We start from the raw sequence: 21625 nt of genomic DNA, 5'->3' as shown, positions 1-21625 counted from the left end.
AAATCATTAATTAAAAAAAAAAATCAGTCCCTGAGTCTCAATTCCATTCCAGGACATCAAATGGAGCTACTGAAAAAGAAGCAGGTCTCTTCTGCAGGGTTTGCCCTCACAACGAGCTGTTGGCAGCCATCTTTCAACCACAAAGGAGGAGGCTGCCCGAAAGGGGAGCCAGTGCAGTGGAAAGCAGGACCTCTAGGTGGAGTGAGCAGCCCTGAGGGCGGCGGGTGCTGTCCGAGGCCCCTAGCAATGCGTGAAGTCTAGTCTCTCCCTGGACTTTGTTATATAAGCCATTAAGGCGAGTTTGAGTTTGAGCTGGGGTTTCAGTCATTGGCGTCTCTCTCTCTCTCCACACACACACGCACACACACATATGAGTCCATGAGAATAGTTAAATTAGTCCTCCAGGGCAAATGTTGGCAAACATGCCCAAGGCCTCAAAGCAGGTTAGCAACAGAGCCTGGACCAGAACCAAGTCCTCCCAGTTCCCTCCTCATCTCTTCCTAATTCTTCACCTTCAGGACACAATCCCAACCCTACCGCCAGCACTTAGGCCCAAGCCTAATCTTCCTTTCAACTTGCAGCTCCCTCTCCGCTACCACACTTTTTAAAGCTAATATTACTTGTTTACTATGTGTCAAATGATGAGCTAAACCCTCTACATCCATGATTCTCTTAAATCTTAAACTTAATCTTTAAAAACCACTTGAAAGGATTCTTCCTGTTCTATAAATGAGAAAGGTCAGAGGCTGAAAGACAACGCGAGATCAGGCAGGCAACAAGTGGCAGAGCTAAGATGCAAACTCGGGCCTGCCTGACTCTGAGACCACAGCTTCTTAGCCTGCTGTCCACAGGCTCTGAAGCGTTCCTGCACAAACTTCAGGGGGCAGGGGTAGAGGAGAGGCAGCAAACCCACTCAAAGTAAAAGAAAATTTATACATCTGTGTATTTATCTGGGGGAAGGTTCAAATGTGATATTGTCAGGTTCTCAAAAGAACCCAGGATCAAAAAAACATTAAGAACTTCTGGCTTTATGGTAAACTCTCTGGGGCCAAGACACAAGCCTGGGCCATAACAGACCTTTAGGGAACTCAGCCAAGCTCTTCCATCTCAGCCATTCCATAAACAAATTCCAAGCAGCTCAGGCCCCACGGAGGAGCAGGGAAGTCCTCAGGGGCTGACCAGAACACTGGCTGCTGAGTTTCTGGTGTGGCCACAAGGAGCCTCAAGTCCCCTGGCAACCTCCCTCCAATCAGCTGACCTTCACATTCTCCCTTTTTCCCCTCAAAAATGTTTGGATGCCTACTACATGCCAGACACTGCTAAGAGCTCTTTCTGTATCATTCCATTTAGCTTTCATAACAACCGTGCAAGGTGAGTGCTGTTTTTGTTCTCATTTACAGGTAAGGAAACTGAAGCTCAGAAAGGTAAGTGACCTGCTTGTCTGTATCTGGAGTCTGACGAGCAGCCTTATTGTCACATGTGAAAGTCCACCAGGAAGGGATGCCAATCAGCTCATCTCAGGAAAAGCAGCCCCAGTGGCTGACAGCCTGGCTGCTGGCCACCAGAACTACCAAGGCCATGTCCGGGAACTGCCCTCTGAGTGGCTGACAGGGCAGCAGGAAGACCATTTCTCAGAGAGTCTGTTTGGGAAAATGCAACTTCACTTCTGGCTTGCTTCACCCTCTTGGTTTGAGCTGGACACAATGCAATTGTTCGCAGAACACGCTGCGCTGCCCTCTGCCAAGCTGACCTGGCCTCCGCGTGCAAAGCAGATTACATCAGAGCCCCCAGTGGCCCCCCTCCGGGAGCTCTGCGGCTGGTCAGAGGTGGGACTGAGCTGGCTCCCGGTCAAATAGTTTTGCTAAGGAAACTATGAATCCCCTGACAGTGTGTACACATCTGGTTTTTTTTAAAGGACTAAGCTCAGTTGAAAAGGAAAAGATTTTGAAAAGACAAAAAAAAAGGCTTCAGAATTTCTCTTGTCGAAACAAACGGTGTGCAGTCCCTACCACAGATCTATCTAGACCTTCCTTAGTTCCTACTGTATCTCATAAAACAACAATAATGCTAACTCTGGCCCTGATTGTCAGACTACAAGCTGGTGCCTCTCGGAGTGGTAGCCGAGGCTGGAGACGCCTGCAGAGAGCTGAGTAATGGGGAGGCACAGGCCCCGGCATTTCCGAGAGGGAAGGCCCAGCTGGAGGAAGGCCCAAAGGCAGCCGAGGCCCAACACCCGGAGGTCCAGTCACATACACTGTGCGACCTCTGGGCCACTACCCTCGTTTGAAATCAGAAAAACAAGAAGATAGAGGAAAAGCTGTCAAAAGCCTCAAGTGGAGGCCTGGTCTATTCACAGGGAGTCTTGCAGGGCACTTCCTACTGAAGATCACGTGCTGGCAGGTCTGGCTGAGCAATCAGAAGCCCCCCCTCCTCAGTTGGTCCAAGTCCCCAGTATCATTCCTTTAAGTGGGGATGCAGATCTTCATGCTGGAGCAAAGGTTCTGATTAGACCAAGTCGGACTGCAGTAGCATGCATGCGGCCAATGACCAGGCCACCAGGAGTTCAAAGAAATTCAATTCAAGAAGTGTTTCCTGAGTACCTCATTCATTCATTCTACATGTATTTACAGAAGCTCTATTATGTGCCTGACGCTGGGCAAGGTGGTGGGGGACTCAGTGATGAACAAGATCGGTTCCTGCCCTCAGGGAGCCCACAGATGGCAAGGAAGATACACAGAATGAGGACAGATGGGGAAAGGACCACACGGAGAAGCACAGGGTGCAATGAGGGAACATACTACAGGGGGACCTTACACAGGCTGAGGATTCACTGAAGACTCCTAGAGAAAGTGACATTCAGGCTGAGATTTGGTTGGGAGCTGAACAAGAACAAAGAATTCTGAGCTGAGAGGACAGCATGAATGGGAATCTGATGGACCTGAGATACGATGCAGCAGGAAAGAGGTGGAAGGCCAGGATGGCTGAAGCCCACAGAGTAGTGGGGGAGGAAAAGGGATGAGGCTGGAGGAGTGGACAGAAGCCAGATCCACTGTGCAGGACCTTGCAGGGCAAATTAAGGTGCCTGAACCTAGCTTAAGTGAAACTGGAAGCCACTGAAATGATTTAAACACAAGAAAGATGCGTTCAGTTTCACCTGCTGTGTGAAAAAGGACTGTGATGGCACAGGCAGGGATAAGGGGGTAGAGGGTTTTCAGGAAGAGGGTTTGAACCTGGAGCCAGGTGCCTGAGACTGAAGCCTGGAGGGGCTCCGAGCCTACAGGGGACAACAGACTGCTATCTGGACAGGCACATGCAAGGGGTGTTCTTACCTGGTTAAACCTCCGGGTAAAGGCCACGACGTTGGGAGCGAGACTATGTTTCTCCTTCTTACTCCATCCACAGCTGGCTAGTTCCTAGGAAGCACAGAGTGAATTTCAACAGCGATTCTAACAGGGATGCAGATACAGCGGGGCATCTAACTGGAATGCGGACACAGGTGGGGAAGGGCTGAAGCCTTTTCATCCATGTCCTCAGCAGGGTGGGAGAGATTCTCCTCCTTCTCTGGAGAAGAGGGCCAGGTCTGCAGGTGGAGGTGCATCCTGGGGTCCCCAGAGGTGAGGGTGAGAAGCAGGGTACTTTCCTCCACCACCCTGGCCACCGCTTCTGTGCCAAAATATTCTCAGCCCCACTCTGCCAGCTCCTCGGGACCAGAAGTCCCTTCTTAATGCAAAGTGTCTGAGAAAGGATATAATGTTTTAACAAGCAAGACGCATCCCCTAGGCTCACTTAAAATTAAAATCTAGCTGAAGATTCTCAGATTTCATTGGCCAAGTGACATCCTCCATTCCTGGAATCAGGCAATGTCCCGGTCCAAGCTCACTGGGATCAGAGAAGCTTCTGGGATGACCTCAGATTCCTTCCCGAAGTTGGCCCCTTCCAACTCTCTTATAACCGAAAGGGGGCAGGAGGAGAGAGGCCCCTTCAATACCTTCTTCAGGAGCCTGTCTCTTCCTTTCCAGCAGGTTTAGCATTATAATTTGAAGAATCAAATTACCTAAATTTTAGCTCTCAGTGAGACTAGTTCCTAGCCAAGGGAGAGAACAGGAGTAATCTAATGAGATTACTTGGGGGTAGTACACAAAAGGACCAAGGAAAAGCCATTAACCAGATGTCCAGCATTCCAGCTTGTGCCCTGGGGACCCCTGGCAGAGAATGGAGAAAAGGTGGTAGATTCTAAAGTTCTCTACCCCTAAGTTACAAGGCCTCCTTTTAATTCACATCAGGCCTCTGCATTTTTAATAACACTAATTTTTGCCCCACATCTGGAACTTTTATAAGGTCTTAGTGAGAGTCAGCTGCCCACCAGCTGGAACAGACGCAGACCAGGGGTCTACAAGGAAGGCTGGGGATGCTGTGGGAATGGCCAAAGACAAACCCGCTGGCTGAGCAGTTACATCAGAAGTGCCGTGCCCTTCAAGTACAGCTCAGGACCCAACTCTAAGTCACTGACAGCACTTGTGGGCAGGCGGCTGCAGGCAGTGGGCAGCTCTGGATACAAGGTGAATGACCTGGACTTGGGAGCACTGGGGAACCAACCAGGAGCTAAGAAACACAGCTCCTCTTCCTGGCAGCCTCACTTTTATAAATGGCACCGCTGTCCTCCCAGTCACCCACGTGAAAAAACACAGCCATCCTTGACCCTGCCAAGTCCTTCTTACCCTCACAATTTAGACCCCCAAGTAACAGGAATGACAACGATATTAACTAATGCACCATTTACCCAGAATCCCCCCATGTTGGGTGGGTGCGGGGCAGGGAGCTTCACTTGTCTCGTGTAATTCTCACCACACCTGCTTCAATAAAGAAGGAAAGGGCTCAGGACTCTTCACCCTCTTGAATGAATACTTCAACTCCACTTCTCTTCACAAGTAGGCGTGAATGTCTTTGATCTTCAGAATTCACCCATTTACCATGATTCTCCCTGTTCTGAAATGTGTATTCCAGTTTCTTTTCAAATGTGTTTTTGACCTGCCTCAGTTCCATGGACTCCTTCCACCCCACCTTAGATCACATACTTTAATCAGCTTGCAAATGTATATTACTGCCCTTTCGAAGTGTGAGTGTGAGGACAAGAGCCTCTCTCCTCTGTGGATCCCAAAGCCAGTCCTGGAAACGTACGGGTTATAATCTGATATGAAGGAGAATCCGTAAAACCCAAGTTCAAGGACTGAGGCATGGTTGTTGCCCAATTTCTGGCTGATAATTGCTCCATTTGTTATTCCCTGAATTCTTCAGTAAACAGCAGAAGTTATCTTCATATCCGCATGTGTGTGTATGTGCATGTGTGGTGTGTGCACATATGGGAACGTGTTCATGTAATGCAGAGTTTGGGTCTCAGTTCCACACCGTAAGTAACTTAGGAAGGCATCCTGAAAGGGAGCAGGGTGGACCTTACAGACAGACAGACCCGGGCCAGATTCTGCTGTCCACACACCAGCTGTGTGATGCTTATGTTCTCAGAACCTCAATTTTCTCATCTTAAAATGGGTATGATACTGTATTTACCTGTGAAGCTCGTTACAACAGTCAAGCAAGATTAGAGCACACACACAGAGCACCTGGCACATGACAAGTGCTTGATAAAGGCTATTCCCTTCCTCCTCCCAGGGTCACGCTGCTCTCAGACTCCACTCTAACTCCAAACACGCCCTTCTTTCTCCCACACCACACTCTCGTTGCTGTCTTGAATTATTAACAAAATCTATTATTACTTCTGTTTCACTCCGCCGATGTCACTCAGGCAGTAACCAAAAGCAGATACTTAAAACATCTGCCCCAAATTTATTTGATTTGAACATTTCTAAGACCCTGATTCAAAAACTGTATGTGCAATTCTTGGTTTTGACAATTTCCTAAGGACCCTTTCGCACATGTAACATTTAAAATTAAAATCTCAACAGAGTAAAGCAGTAAGCTTGAGAGGTTCCTTGATAAAACGGAAGGAGCAAAGGATTTCCAGCCAAAAGACCTGTTCCAAATCCCAACCCTGGCACTCACTTCCTGGGTGACCCCTCCCTCGGCATCGGTTTCATCGCTGAGGAAAACAGGGATGCTAAAGCTAACACTGCAGATTTGTGCCAGAGACCAAGAGAGATGAAGCCTGACAAAGGAGGTGACATGCAGGACACAGGCCTGGCTCACAGCAGGTGCCAGGCAGCATTTGTTGAATGAACGGGGTATGAGCATTCCTCAGCATTGAAATCTCCCAAATCCAGTGCAGAAAGATTTATCAAGATGTCAAAAGAAATGAGACCATAACAACGGCACTAAACAAGTCCCGGGCCCAGCCTCCTTGGCACTGTTCCCCTTCAGTGTTTGGCCTTAGAGGAATACAAGAGATTCCATCTGTGTGAAGTGGGTTTGGAAAATGTGAAGTAAGAGAACACTCTCCTCCAGTCACTAATGCCTAAAAAAGGTCCACGCTATGGAACTGATTTAAGCGTAACTAAGTTAAAGTTGACCAGAGGAGACAGGGCCGGCTCTAGAAGGGAGACAAGGGGTTGGGCTGAGGCGGGTAAGGCCCTGGTAGCCCGCACGCTGGCGAACCAGGCGGCTGCTCCCGGGCTGCGCTGGGGCCCTGGTCTCACCCAGGCTGTCTTAGGCTCTGAGCTCTCTGCTTAGGTCACTGGACGTGAAAGGACAGTAAAAACGCGTACGGCCCTTTGCCAGCTTCTTCTGGGACCTCTACTCTGTCATGTGGCTGTTCCCCAGGTTCATCAAGGGGAACACAGAAGCTGTGAAAAGACAACTTTCTGCCACTAAATGTTCAAATTCACCTGCCTCCTCTCCCTTCCCCTGGCTTTAATGGAAGAGAAGCCCTGCCCTCCCAGAACCCACTCGCCTGGGCTCCGTCTCCCTCCCCTTTCCCCGTCCAGAAGCCTCGCTCTGGTGCCCTTTCACGTTCTGTATCTTTAACCTCCTCTCCAGTTTCCTCCTGCTGACATTCTAATGTGCATCAGCCTCTCCCATCAATACTACAATGGAGATATAACAACGACAACCATGTAGCGATAATAAAAGCCATCTTCTCCGGGCCTCCCGTCTCCTCCAGCTCCTGCTCACTCGCTTTCCTCTCCTTCCAAGCCAATTTCTTGAAATGGTCATCCATCCCTGTTTCAGTTCGCTTCCCGTCCTTGGCTCCCTGCTCCGCTGGCACGGCCCTTCTCTCAACCAGTGACAGCCTCCCGGCTCGGCCGCTGCTCTGTCCTTGCCCCTTGGCCCTGGTTCTCCTGGTTATCTACTCACCTCTCAGGCCCCCATTCCCAGTCGTATTTTTCCAGTTGCTCTGTTCTTTTCTGATACATACCCCACCAGACCCCACCTAAACCTGTCCAGGGTCTTCTCCATTCTCCGAGTCGACATCCCTTCCTGGAAGATCACGTTCACTGCCACGGCTTCAACCACGTGCTATGTCCAGCCCAGGTTTCTCTCCTCAGCTCCAGCCTGGATATTCGCCACTTCCTGACCGCACCTTCGTTAGCCACCCGCAGGCACCTCAAAATCAGCAGGCCCAGAATCAAAGGGGTATCTGAGCAGCTGCCTTAAATAAAAAACACCTAATGACATGAGATTCTTTAGGCATTTGGTCTGACAAAGGAGGGTGTTTCTTACAAAGAAACTGTCTATGGAAAAAAATCCCTAATTAATGTAAAGTCAACTTTGTCTTAGCACCCCAACTGCAAGCATTCCCAGGTGGCAGCAAGCACCAACACTGGTTTCAGCTCACCCTCGAAGCTTCTCTGGCCACCAGCTGCCAGCTTTGTGCTTAGGGTTTTGGGAGTCAGATGCCTTGAGGTGGCCCGAGAAAGGCCTGACCCTGACTGTGCCTGGGGTCAAAGAGGTAAGGCCTTGGAAGAGGAGATCTGGGGATTGGGACAAGTCCTTCCTGAAGACCCCTGCAGAATTTAAGCCACGGAGCCACAGGCAGCTGCACGGGGCCCTTCCACACGTGCTTAATTCTAACTGCAGTATTTTCCAAATCCATGTCCACAGGGAAAATGCACCACCTCGAGGACAGCTCACTAAATCTGACCTTAGGGGTCACACCAGGCTGGCCCAGTCGGCAACACCACATCACCATTTTGCTCAATGGCAACCTCTTTTCCTTCTTCCTCCCTCCATGTTTCTCCCTGTTCCTCCCATCCTACCGTGTGGAACAATCTTCAGAAGAACTAGTGGGACAGTCGCACACTTAGTCAAAGGAGCCCTAAAAACAGCCCAGGGAATGGATGACACACTGAGGCAGTGGGGAGAGAACACCAGTTCTGGGGTTGGCGGTGGGGTCTGACTAAGAGATAAGGCTTTTCTTAGCTCTCATACCTCACTGCTGGGTCTGCAAAATGGCAGAGCCATCTGGGAGAGCAGTTTGGCAGTTTCTTTTAATGTTAAGCATACACTTCCAAGTAACCCAACAATTCTCACTAATGCAAACACTTGTCCACACAAAAAACCAAGTGCGTGTATTTACGGCAGCTTCATTCTCAACTTCCCCAAACTGGAAACCACTCAGATTTTCATCAATTGGTGCAGGGACAAACAACTGTGATCCATCCACACAATCAAACACTACTCAGCAATAAAAAGGAATGAACTATGGAGACAGGCACCAACACAGATAAACGTCAAAAGCTTTATGCTAAGTGAAAGGAACCAGACACAAAAATATTAGAGGATTCCATTTTTATGACATTCTGAGAAAGGTAAAAACTACAGGGACAGAAATCAGACCACTGGCTGCCAGAGACTAGGGCCAGGAGGCAGCCTGACTACAACGGGGAACAGGGAAGTTCGGAGGTGCTAGACCAGTTTTCGCTCTGGATTGGATCGCGGTGGTTCCGTGAAAGCACAGTGGTCCTGCCCACCTTAGCTGCAGTTTTGCTTTCCATGGTTTCTATAAGCTGCAGTCAACTGAGGTCTGAACATATTAAATGGAAAAGTCCAGAAATAAACAATGTGTAAGTTTTAAATTGTGCACAGTTCTGAAGCATGATAAAATCTCACACCCTTCCACTCTGTCCAGCTCAGGATGTGAAGCATCCCTTTGTCCAATGTGTCCTGCCCATTAGTCACTAAGTAGCCGTCTTAGTTATTAGACTGACTGTTGTGATGTTCACAGTGCCTGTGTTCAAGTAACCCTTCTACTTAATAATGGCCCCAAAGCGCAAGAGTAGTGATGCTGGCAGTTAGGAACACACCAAAGAGAAACTGTAAAGTGCCTCCTTTGAAGGAAAAGGTGAAAGTTCTTAATAATGAAAGAGAAAATTGTATGCGGAGGTTGCTAAGATCTACAGTAAGAATGACTCTTCTATCCGTGAAATTGTGGAGAAGAAAGAAATCCATGCTAGTTTTGCTGTTGCACCTCAAACTGCAAAAGTTACAGCCACAGTGTATGATAAGTTAAGATGAAAAAGGCATTAAATTTGTACAATGAGATATTTTGAGGGAGAGACCACATTCATATAACTTTTATTACAGCATATTGTTATAATTGTTCTATTTTATTATTAGTTACTGTTGTTAACCTCTTACTGTGCCTAATTTATAAATTAAACTTTATCCTAAATAAGTGTGTAGTATAGGAAAAAACACTGTACAGTTAACCTTTGAACAACACGAGTCTGAACAGCACGGGTCCACCGATAACGTAGCGGTGTCAATAGTAAGACGACAGTGGCACGTGATCCACAGCCGGCTGAACCCTCAGGTGCAGACCCTCAGGAACAGAGGAACCGTGTACAAGGAGGACCAGCTGTAAGTTACACCCAGTTTTCGACTGCATGGAGGGTCAGTGGCCCTAACCCCTGTGCTGTTCCAGGGCTCGGCACTGCCTGTGGTTTCAGGCATCCACTGCGGGTCTCGGAATGTTTCCCCCGAGGATAGAGAGAGGACCACAGTATACATGTATCAAAACTCTCCACACTGTTCACTAAAACGAGTGAATTTTACTGGGTAAAATTAAACCTCAATACACACATGAGAAAAAAAAGGAAAAGAAACAGTCCAAGCACCTAGGTCCGTGAAGGGAAGGACAGTAACAGCAGTTGTATGAAAAGACTAAAGAACAAGCAGTTTAAATGGGATTAGGGCAAGGGCCCCCGAAGGGAAGTCTCTGGGGAAAAAAAATTAATACAATTAAAAATATGAGAGCAATAAAAATATAATAAAAACTTGAAAATGGTTGAGGATACGATGAGGGCAAATGATGACAGAAAAAAAGGAATTATTAATCTCCAGGAATTACAAAAAAATAAATTTCTGTCGGTATATATTTAAATGTTATATATGCATTTCAATAGTATATGTGCATTTAAATAATCTGTATTTTAAATATTTAAATATCATATATTTTAATAGTTGTATACTTTAAATATTTTATATATTTTTCCCCCATATTAAGCAGTTGATGAATTAAAAGAAAAGAGAATCCGTGGGTCCTTGCTGAGAGGCACACTGTGTCCTGAATGGCCCAGGGTCACTAGAGGATGAAATGCTACCCTGGCACTGGACGACGCTTGCACAGCTCTAATAATGAAGGCCGTTTGCTGGTTTTCAACTTTCAGAGTCAGTCTAAGGAAAAGTGAAGCAGTTGGTATAGCTGCAAAACGTCAGAATGTTCATTTAATTAATTTGACAGTGTAAAAGTACAGCTGACAGAAGGCGGCAAGTGGGGAGGGGGAGGAAAAGCAGAGGAAGTGGGCTGTCAAGAGACACTATACAAAACTGATGAAACAAGAAATAGAGGTTTCAGCACACCACATAAAGCTCCAAAAATAACCAGTAGAGGAAAAAGCCTCTGGGGAGGGGCCTGGGGTAAGGGATCAAAGCCTTTCTTCATAAGCTCTTCTGTACTATTTGAATATCATGTATGGGATTACTTTGAATAAATTTTAATAGGTGACATATTACAATATCACACACTGTAAACCTTCTAAAATTAAACTTTAACAATTGAGTAAATACTTGAAAACATATGAAATTTTTTTAATGTCATAACCTGTTTAAAACCTGTCAGTGTCAACATTTATAACATAAATGTGTCAACATAAATAATGGGTAGTTTTCACATGACCACTAGATGCTTCCATATCTTCTAATGGAGTAAGCACGTGAAAAGCATGACCAGCAGGACCTTCAGGAAACACACCTGTCCTACAGAGAGGCATCAGGGCTTTGACCAAGTGAAGCGCGGAGGAAGGAGCAGCTAACTAGGGAGTCAGGAGAGCTCCACGGAGGGGGTCCTGCAGGGAGCTGCCTTAAATCCTCACTGGAACAAAACCAGCTGTAATGGAAAATGAAAGGAAACATAAAGGGAAAGAGGAAAGGCAAAAGAAGGCAAGGATGGAAGAAAGAAAGGAAGGGAGCAGGAAGAAGGGAAGGCAGAGAGGGCCAACTGAGCGCCCGGCCCTGTGATGGAGAGGTTCCAGGGCCGCCAGCCAAGGCCTCGAGGAGCTCAGTTTGGCCAGTAGGGGAGACAGACATGAACACAAATCACCAAAACTCAAGATAACAAAGGGCAACTGCACTTTTCTGCTTTATTTCCCAAGGTTGAAGCCCTGAAAGACATTTCCTCCATCCAAGCCTTCCGAGTGACTGTCAGTGGGCTGAGGGGTCTTTAACTCTTCCTTGGATGATGACGACAATGATGATGATGATGAAGGAGAAGAAGGAGGAGGGGGAGGAGGAGGAAAGGGGGAGGATGGAAAAAAGAAGAAAGAGGAAAGGGTGAGAAGGGAGCAATGAAAGAAGAGGAGACAAGGAAGGGATGGCAGTAGTGGACAGTTCACAGACCACATCTCCGTTCACTTGTTTACCAGAGTTAAAGTATGTTTTATGAAACACAGCAACGAACCAAATATGCTCTTGCTTTTTATGTTCTATAGGAAAGGAGAAAGATGAGAAACTCACAATAAGTCAGATGATGATAAATCCTTTGAAAAAATGTTAACTCGGACAAAGGACTGGGATATCGGAGGGGAGGCCTGGCTGACTGCCCCTGGAGTGGAGACCACGAATGAGGTTGGCAGCGAGGTCCGCAGCAAGCTCCGCGAGGGTCTGGGGAGAGGGTTCAGGCCCAAGGAAGTGTGAGCATGAAGCCCCTCAGTAGGGAAGGCCCCTGGAATCTGACTGCACATGGTGGGCAGTGAGGCCGGACCGGCATCAGCTTGGGGCCAGTGGGAGCGGAGGGGTGGGAAAGAGAAGGTGAGAGGCCTTGAGGGCAGCTAAGGGCTGGAGTTTATTCTGAGTGGGATGGGAAGGCTATGGAGCCATTGAGCAGAGGTAGCTCCAAAAGCCTCGTGCTGTGTTTTAGGTAGGTCTTACTGCCCTGACAGCACGCCGAGGGTGGCAGAGTGGATCCAAACCCATCCGCGTGCCTCTGCTGCACTGTCTAGCTTGTACTGTAATCTCACACATGGGCGATGTAATTTTCTCATGTGAGAGCAATTCACTTTAGTAATTGAAAGAAACACCTGCTAGGGGCTGTGTGGAGAAGGAGCAGGCAGGCCCGGGAGAAATGAATCCGAGGGCCTGCATAAGGCCTCAGAACCCCTGGCTAGACAACCACAGAGGGGGAGGGATCACTGGGAACGAGCGGGCGCCTTCTGCGGGGTCAGGGTGTCTGCCTGAGTCGAGGGGACAACTGGCCGTTCCTCAGCGTCATCTATGAATTGCCATAGAGAGCAGCCATCACTACTGTTTCATCAAGTCCTCAAACTACCATCTGCTCAGAAAATAAGTAGATTTAGGGTCACGAAGATGATGCAAACTTCCCCAAACATCCCCTTTCCAGCCCTAGTCCTGCGCAGTTCTGCGCAATTAGAACCAGCTGTCCGCGCGGGGCAGCAGCCAGCTGCAACCCTGTGAACAGTCCCCATCCATGTGACAGAGGAAGGGCCCTGGTGAACAGAACGGAGAGTGGCCCACAGCTCAGCACAGCCCGGATTCCCGAGCCCTCATGAGGCCCATGGGGCCGCACGTTCGTGTCCCACTCCACCCTGGGGACTGTGCTCAATCCCCTTTCTCTGTATTCTTTGGAAATGTTTTATCCAAATAATATCATTCGGATGTCCTGTTTTTAAAAAGAATACACTTTGTTTTTTTGAGAAGGGACCTAGCACATGTTCATTACAGAAAACTTAAACAATACAGAAAGCCCACAGAAGAGAATTTAAATCACCCGTTACCCTAACATCCAAAGAAGCCAGAGTTCACAATCTGATCAATAATAATCACAATAACAACAACAGCTAATCGTACTGAGTGCGTACTAAGTGTCAGGCACAACGTCAATGGTTTTACATACATTTATCCATTGCTCACTGAATTCTCACACCCACCCTATCAGATAGATAGCATTATTGCCCCGTTTTACAGACGAAGACATGAAAGCTTAGTTTAAGAGGTCAAGCAATTTGCTCAAATCCACATGTGGTCAAGGTGAGAACCAAGGTTCAAGTCTGGGTCTGTAGGTCTCAGGAGCCTGGCCCCTTGGCCTCAGAGCACCTCTGTCCCCAGGACAGAGGCCACTCCCCACTCACAGGCGCAGGGGCAGGCGCGCGAGCGTGTGCGTGTGTGTGTGTGTGTGTGTGTGTGTGTGTGTGTGTGTGTGTGTGTGTGTGTGTGTGTGTGTGTGTGTGTGTGTCTCAGTGGAGCTCACACTGTACCTGTGGCTTTGTCTTTACTACGTTACATAAATTTTCTCCACCCTCCTTTCATAGAACTCCTGATACACACATGACACGTCCTAGAAATGATTCATTGGGTTTGTCTCCTTTTGTTTTTTGTCTGAGTTCTGGGAGAAAATCTCAGTTTGTCTTTTAATTTTCCTTTGGTTTTCTGCAGTATCAAATTTGCTGCTCACGGTTTCCACTGCAATTTAAATTTGGTGATCACACTTTTCTTCAGCACAATTCAACGCTTCTTAATCCTGATCTTCACAGACTGCTGTCGTCCAGAACACTGCTGGGAACACAAAATGAAATTTCTGGAAGTACCTGCTTCATGGGGCGATGCCGCCTCTGACCTAGTCTTCGTGCTGCCTTCCATCTTTTGGCCAACTAAAACTTTTCTGTCTGGTGAGTATGCTAAACACCACGTCAGAAACTGGAAAAGTTAACTCAAAGGTTCCAGGGCTGCGTGATTTTACCAGTGAGTCCTGTCAGACCTCATAAGTAGGTGTTTAAGTAACACCTAATTCTTATGCTAAATAATTTATTCCAGAGCAGAACAAGCGAGGGAAAGAAGCTCCAGACCCTATCACCTAACAAATACAGAACAAGGGGGAGAAAGAATCTACGTGGCCCAGCAGGTTTGTCTAAGAAATATAAGAATAAACTAATATTATGAAAACTATTAACAAAATAACAGCACACCCATAAATCCAAGAAGAGAGAAGTGTTATGTTCCTCCTCAGACACTGAAAAGGTAATTAGCAAAATGCAACATTCATATGGGATTTTAAAAAGAAAAAAAGAACTTAGAAGCTTAGTAATTATCTCAAACCAACAGCCAGCATTATATAATGAAAAGAAAACTACAGGAATTTGAATTAAAATCAGAAACAACAGGTGGTGCAGCCTTTCTCGACAAGGTTGCTTATCTGAACTACAGAACACAGAAAATGATTTGAGTGACTTTCTTCATTCTCCTAAGAACTGGACATTGGTACATACAGTGGGCCTTCAGGCATTAGGCTCAATCCTCCCACGGGTCCCTGGTTGAGAAGCTATAATCCAGAGCTGGACAACAGAAATACAACGCAAGCCACATATTTTCCATTTTCTAATAGCCACTTTAAAAAAGGGGGGAAAAAACCCCGATGAAGTTAATTTTTACAATTCATTTTATTTAACTCAGTATATCCAAAATAATACCTTTTCAACCTGGAATCAATATAAAATATACAAAATTATTGACGAGATAGTTTATAGTCTTTTTTTGTACTAAGCCTTTGAAATCTGGCCTGCTTTTCACACTTACAGAACACCTCAATTTGGACCAGGCACAGTTCGAGTGCCTGGTAGCCACTTGCGGCCACCATCTTGGACAACACAGCTCTAACCAGTGTACACAGGCATGACACCAAAACATAAGATGTAATTTTTGAAAAGGAGAGGTCAGGCAGGAGAACCGAAGATGAGCCAAGAAGCCCCATCGGCAGGGCCAGGGTGAGGGGCAGCCAAGGCAGCCAGCTAAGAACCAGAGAGGAAGGTCAGCCCAGGACACACAGGAAGACACAACAGGCAATGAACCCCCACATGATTGACCTCAAGTAATGGGTTCTTTATGTCCCTGTTACTCAAGGTCTGTCCCCACCTCCACTCCCCTGCTCCCTCAAAGGGAGGCGGAGTGTGCCACTGATGGGTTAGGTATATCCATCCAGCTGCAGCTGTGAGAGGGATGCAAGTTACAGGTGGAATGAAATACATTCAAAAGAGATGGAGAAGGACACATGCAGCTCACATTGGCAATTCCATGTTTTTAATGGGGTCTTCCCAAGTTCTAACCCAGTTCTCCAGGATTCTAATCTCAGTGGTGCCCTCAATCCCTCTGAGACTTTAGGTGAGTCCTTCCCAGCCGGGGGGCTCGGTGTCCTGTCTGTAAAATACACTGGCCCTCAATGGTCTTTAAGATCCTCCCAGTTCTCTTGTTCCATGAGTCTGAGAGAAGCAGAGGTCACATGTGTAGCTTTATATAAAAACACTATTAAGTAAGACCTGCCCCGGGAGACAGCATGACCTCAGTGGCTTTCTTTCCAAGTGTTTTGAGGGGGTGTGGAGAGGTTGAGTCTGAGAGACACAGTCAGGAAGGAGTGGGGGGCTTCAGGACCCTGCGCTGTTCCCCAGAGGTGGAGTGGACACCACAATCAGGGGAGGCAGGAGACAGGAAACAGCTGGGGGAAGGCAGGCTAGGGGCAGATGAACAGAAAAAACAAACCAGGCTTGAGGAGGGAAGGGAACGAAAAGTGGACGGGAGGGAAAGGGAAGAGAGGGGAGGAAAAAGAAAAGAAAAGAAAAAAAGAGAGGAGAAAAAAAGGCGTTCAAAGGCATTCAGGGTTAAATTCCAGGGGGATCAGGTAGGGGAGAGGCGCACCCGGTGGAGCAGGGCAGGGAGGGAGGGGTGATGGTCCTGCTGTCCCGCTGTCCGGGCAGGGGGGCACTGGAGCGAGCGCAGCACACAGAGCCATAGCACACAGGGAGCACTCCCACGCTCTCCACGCGCCCAGCTAAGGCAGTCTCTGAGGGCTGCACATTGGGGGTGGACACCAAAGAGGCAGCACTGGCCACCTGACACCTGTGACCCATTTAAGGAGGCTGGGAGCGAAACCATGAGGCCCCAAATCTCACCAGACAGGGAGAGAACACAGTGGGAAAATACTGGGATAACGAACCGTGAGCCCCACGGCTCCTCCTCACTCTGAGAGGTGAGCAGGGTCCTTCCAGCCGGGCTCGGTCCTGCTTCCAGCCTGAGTATAACCATAATCATAATAATGATGATGACAATAAAACAATAACCACATCAGCTAACAGCTTGCTTACCATACATACCAGGCACTAGGCTAAATGCTTTTCTTACAGTGCACTCCTTAATCTTTCAACAATAGCCTCCACCAGCAAGGGCTACTATTGCCCCTAGTTTACACACAAGCAAAATTGAGATTCAGAGAGGATAATTCACTTGCCCAGGGTCACACAGCAAGTAAGTGACAGAAATGGGATTCAAACCCAGGTTTGCATGACTCTAAAACCTAAGCTCTTAACCACTGTGCTGTCAGCCGGCTCAAGCATTATTACCATGATTTTTCACAGACATTTCGAATAACACTGACGGAGTGTCTACAAACTGGATGGCACGATAGGGGTTACAGAGCGAAGAAAAGGGCAGGGAAGGGAGAGAAGTACGAGTTACTGCATGTTTCCTACACGTGAGGCATCGTACAGTATGCCTTCATCTACCCTATTCTGCTTAAGTCTCAGAGCCAGACCATGAAGTAGGCTTTACCATTCCATTCTACAGACAAGACAGAGGCTCACAGAGATGAAGTCACTTATGCAAGTTCATCTAGGCAGTAAATGGCAGGCACCAGAACTTGAACTTTCAGTACAGAAAGGTTCCAAGGGGAGACTGAGGTATGAGGTAAGGTAACCAGATGGGGGCCCGGGAGTGGACAGATTTCACTCAGAAAAGGTTGGTGGGGATGGTGGTGGCTGTGGACAATGATGAGCTTGGAGGTTGCACAGGGGCTCAAGGCTATGCCACCCTAAGGACATCTCCTGACCCCCGGCGCGTCAGGCCGGACTTCAGTACAGAGCAAGGCACAGCTGCAGAGGTGGCCGCAGGGTGAGGCTTCACTCATTAGAGTAAGAGCTTTATTCAATACGTCACACTGAGTCTTCTCCTACAGCCCCAGAAAACTTGCTTTTTGAAAACAAGCAACTTGAAGCCCCTGGACAGAGCAGGGGAGACTTCTGATCAGCTCCGGCAATGGTTCCACGGCAGGACCGAGGACACGGGATGCGCTGCTGTGACGTTTGAACTGTCTGGTGGTGGCTGGGGCGGCCAGCACACGAGCAGACAGCAGGACTGGCTCTTTCAGAAAGGCTGTTTCCTCTCCCGAAAAGCTAAGACAAAAATCACCTTTCAAATGTTTGGCCTGTACAGGGATACTTACGTAAATTAAAAGTGTGAGGAAGCCTTTCAGACACCAGAGCCAACAGTCTCCGATGGTGTGAAACCACCTTTTGTAGGACAAGGAGTGAGACCACGGCTCCCATCACCCTGCAGGCCTGGCTAGCTCCTCACCTGTCTCCAGCCCCATCTAACCAGCAACTCCCGCCAGTCCTCACCAAGCGCCTTCCCCGTGCCAGGCACCGTGCAAGGGCTCAGGGACCGAGCAGTGGACGTGGCATGTGCCTTCCAGTGGAGAAGACAGCCATTCATTATGAATGTGTTCCTAGGTGCCTAAGGACGAGCTCAGAGCGTGACAGGGGCTGGCGCAGCTGGGGAGCAGGGACTGGTAGTGAGCTGGACCACAGGAAGGAGCGGCATGGAGGGAGGGCACGGCAGGCGGAGAGCAGCAAGTGCCCAGGCCTTGAGGTGGACCCGAGGCCCTATGAGGAAGCCAGAGCAAGGGGAGCAGGGAGTGGGTGGAGAGGGCCAGAAGGAGGGCTGGACGGGAAGGGATAAGCCAGGTCTCATGTGGCCTGCAGAAGCCAGTGGAAATCTTGAAGAAGCTCAGTGATGTGGACAGTGATTTTAAAACTGCAGAGGGGGGCGATGGAGCAGGATGGGGCAGAAGTGGGTATGGAGGTGTCCACAGGGAGGTAAGCGTGGAAGTTGAGGAGGCCAGAGGACAGCCTGACCTTGGAGGTGGCTCCAGGGACAAAGACAGGTGGAAGCAGGGGTGACAGGGACAGGGATGGACTAGGAGCAGAGAACACAGGAGAGACAGGAGTCACAGATGACAGACACCATGTGTCTGGTCTGACTAGCTGGGCAGAGGTGCCACCCCAGAGGTGGTGGACCACTGTAGGATTCATGGGTTTGGTTCAGGACACACTATGGCCAGAGGGCCTGTGTAACTCTGGCTGTGGCCTTTTCTGTTTCTTGAAGGAGGCACAGCTCTGCCAGTGCTTGCAGAACCAAGTCCCAAGAGCCCTGGGCATGGCATTCAAGGTCTCCTCAACGGAACCACCCTATTCTCTAATCTAATTTTCCACAATGCCCTTCACCTCTCCTTTGCTCCAGCCAAACCAATCTGCTTACTGGCCCCTGTACATGGCCACATTCTTCCCAACTGCCTTACCAGGTTCAAGCTGTTCCCTCTACCTGGAATGTCCTTTCTACTGATCTTGTGTCCAAATGAGACCAATCTCTTTAGGCCATGAACAAACAGGATCCCATCCAGGATGCTTCACCCGTTGCCCCGGCTACAAGTACTGGCCCCGCTCCCAGGCAGTGCTTAGTCTGTTCCCTTCAGTGTGGCCCTTGTCATTATTTACATATATTTCTTACTTTTCCTGTTAAACCAAGGATTCCTCATTCATCCCCAAGTCCCCTGAAACACCAGGCAGGGAGCCTCACACATGGCACATGCCTGTTCAGTATGTGCTGGACAACTGAAAGGTAAGCATGGGACCCGCCATCCCCTGAAGGCCCAGGAATGCCTAAGCAAGTCACGTGAGGACCACCTGCAATAACGTCTCCTCTAATTACGTTCAGATCTACAATTCCATCAGAGACCTCAGACACTGGCGCCCTCGCACGTCTGTGTTCCTCCAGGTGCGGCTCAGACCCCGAGGGCGGCCTATACCTTGACCTCAGCAAATACTCAACCAAGACTGCTCATCGCTGCTCTGACCACCTCCACACCTGAGGGCAGAGGCTCAGAGCCTCCCACAGCCTCACATTCACCTCAAAGGGTCACCTGGGGTCTGAAATGGACCCCATTTCAGTGCAGGGCTGTCGGCAGGGGCTGGCCACAGGCTGAGCTCTGAGTGCCCCAGGTCCAAGAGGAGGGAACAGTGGCCAAGGGGTGGGACTGCGCTTGGTAAGGTGGGACAGGGCTGGGAAGAGACGTGCAAGTTCTGCTGCACGGGGAAGGGTCTGGGCGTAACATTTTAAGAGACTTGCCTTCTCCAAAAAGCTCTTCCGCGATGCAGAAGAGGAAAAAGAGGGGAAAAAAACCCAAGAGATCACAGCTCATTTTATGAGTAGGTTTTATCCAAGAATCTCATATTTTCCACTGAAGGAAAAGCCAATCTACATCTAGAGTCAAACTTTCAAGACCTAAGCTCAAGAGAGAGAAACAATCTCCAGCCTATAAATTTCAACTTAGCCTTAAACTCTCATTTCCCAAGAAAGTCCGAGCTTCAGAGCCCCCCACGCCCTGCAGTTGGGCCCTGACTGTCTGCCCGTCTAGTCGGAAGGCAAACAACCCAGGCTATTTGTAATGACAAGCAAACACTAATGAATTTCGGAGCATGTCTGGTGCTTGCATTTATGGGTCATAAAATCACCTGGCTGCTTCTCACCCGTGCTGATGTGCCAGTGAGGCAACCCCAAATATTGACAGGCAGGAAGGGGCTGCCAGGACCACTCGGTGAGGGGGGGCCAGGGCAAGGAGACTGCCTGTTAACCTCCCCATTACACATCAACCCATTTTTATGCTCTGACATTCAGCCTCAACCTTGGCATGCAAACTCCTATTAAACAGCATTTTTTTTTAAACATCAACCTAACTGTCTCGATTGCATACAGGTACAAACCTAGTCAGAAGTTACCAAAATGGCTTTTTAAGTATCAGACAGAGGTAAATAAAGGATTTAAAATGCAATTAGGTTTTTCCAGTTGAGATATAATTTGTCTAATACACACTACCGAATTCTAAGTGTCTGGAGGAAAAGTACTTCTGTAAAAAACAGGCTGTTAATCTGGGGACACCACACACATCCCCAGCCCCCAGGGTAGACCCCTCATTGCCCAGCCAAGGCAGAGCGCCCATCCTGGCCAGACTGCCATGACCACCCAGGGGGAAGGGACCGCGGTAGCTCTGGGACTCCTTCCACCCCAGAGGAGGTCTGGGGGAGACTCCACACAACCCAGATGGCCCAGACTGGCCCCCGGCTGTCTGGGTCCTCCAGAGGCCGACTTTCATCCCCCGAGGAGGCGCACATCAGAGACCACAGGAAGAGTTACTAACATGCAAAATGAGTTCCTGCATAAGGGGATCTTTCTTACCCCAAATAGCTAGGAGTGTTCACTTCTTAATGGCTGAGTGTCCCACATCTGACCTAAGCCATGTGCAAATAAAGGCTGTCTAAACATGGAGCATTTCAGGGCTTAATGTGCAGAAGCCATCACTCATCTAACCAGCTCCTCCCCAGGCCCCTACTCCACCTTCTCAGGCTCCATTCAGAAGCCACACAGTATGAACACGAAAGGTGCTGACTGGAGCAAGAATGTCCCCAAGAGATAAACAACACATTAGGACAAGGGGACACTGTAGGACACGGTTCCCCATTACTCACATGTTGGGGGTGTCTGCCCAGCTCCTGGTCATTCCCACTTCTCTGGGAACTGCTCCTGGCCCGCAACCCCATCATAGGGGTAGCTACCTTGAATGACATGAACCTGACCCCCACTGCGCCATTAATAATTCCTCACGTATGACTTTGGACTATAGATGGAGGAAGAGAGAAGAGGGCTCTGGGCAGGGAGTCAGAGGAATCCAGCCTCCGCCCCAAGGAAGGGGGCTGAGGATGGCAGAGGAGAGAGGAAAGACGAGAGTCTGGTCAGGCTTCCAGACCAGATTCTGGCCTCTCTTGACTTCTAGGTTCCACATGACACCCCCTGGGGCTTACAGCAAACTCCCCTTTTTACTGGCAAATTCCCCTTTGTCAAGCTGGCTTGAGCTGTTTTCTGTTACTTGAAACTGAAAACATCTTGATTCACCTGGTCTCCCACTGCTCTGTTCTCACAGCCCGTCAGTCTGGGTGGCCTCCATGAAGGAAAGGGTGAGGAGGGGGAGGGAAGGCCTGGTGGAGGCCAAGGCTTAGAAAGCCCCTTT

The 21625-nt window shown here is 48.7% G+C and overlaps 1 protein-coding gene across 9 annotated transcripts in view; it reads right to left on the bottom strand.

Annotated features, from left to right (window-relative positions):
* The window catches only part of RALGPS1 (Ral GEF with PH domain and SH3 binding motif 1), a 259983-nt gene that overhangs the window by 170053 nt on the left and 68305 nt on the right, over window positions 1-21625 (bottom strand). For all 9 annotated transcript variants that reach the window (XM_064490524.1, XM_064490523.1, XM_064490526.1 and 6 more), the window contains one exon: window positions 3330-3413. In XM_064490524.1, coding sequence (XP_064346594.1) covers window positions 3330-3413 — 84 coding nt within the window. The remainder of the gene's footprint in view (window positions 1-3329; window positions 3414-21625) is intronic.

This window comes from Camelus dromedarius, chromosome 10 (assembly GCF_036321535.1).
Source record: "Camelus dromedarius isolate mCamDro1 chromosome 10, mCamDro1.pat, whole genome shotgun sequence".
In the NCBI taxonomy this organism is placed as follows: domain Eukaryota; kingdom Metazoa; phylum Chordata; class Mammalia; order Artiodactyla; family Camelidae; genus Camelus; species Camelus dromedarius.
This window is presented reverse-complemented; position numbering and strand designations above follow the sequence as displayed.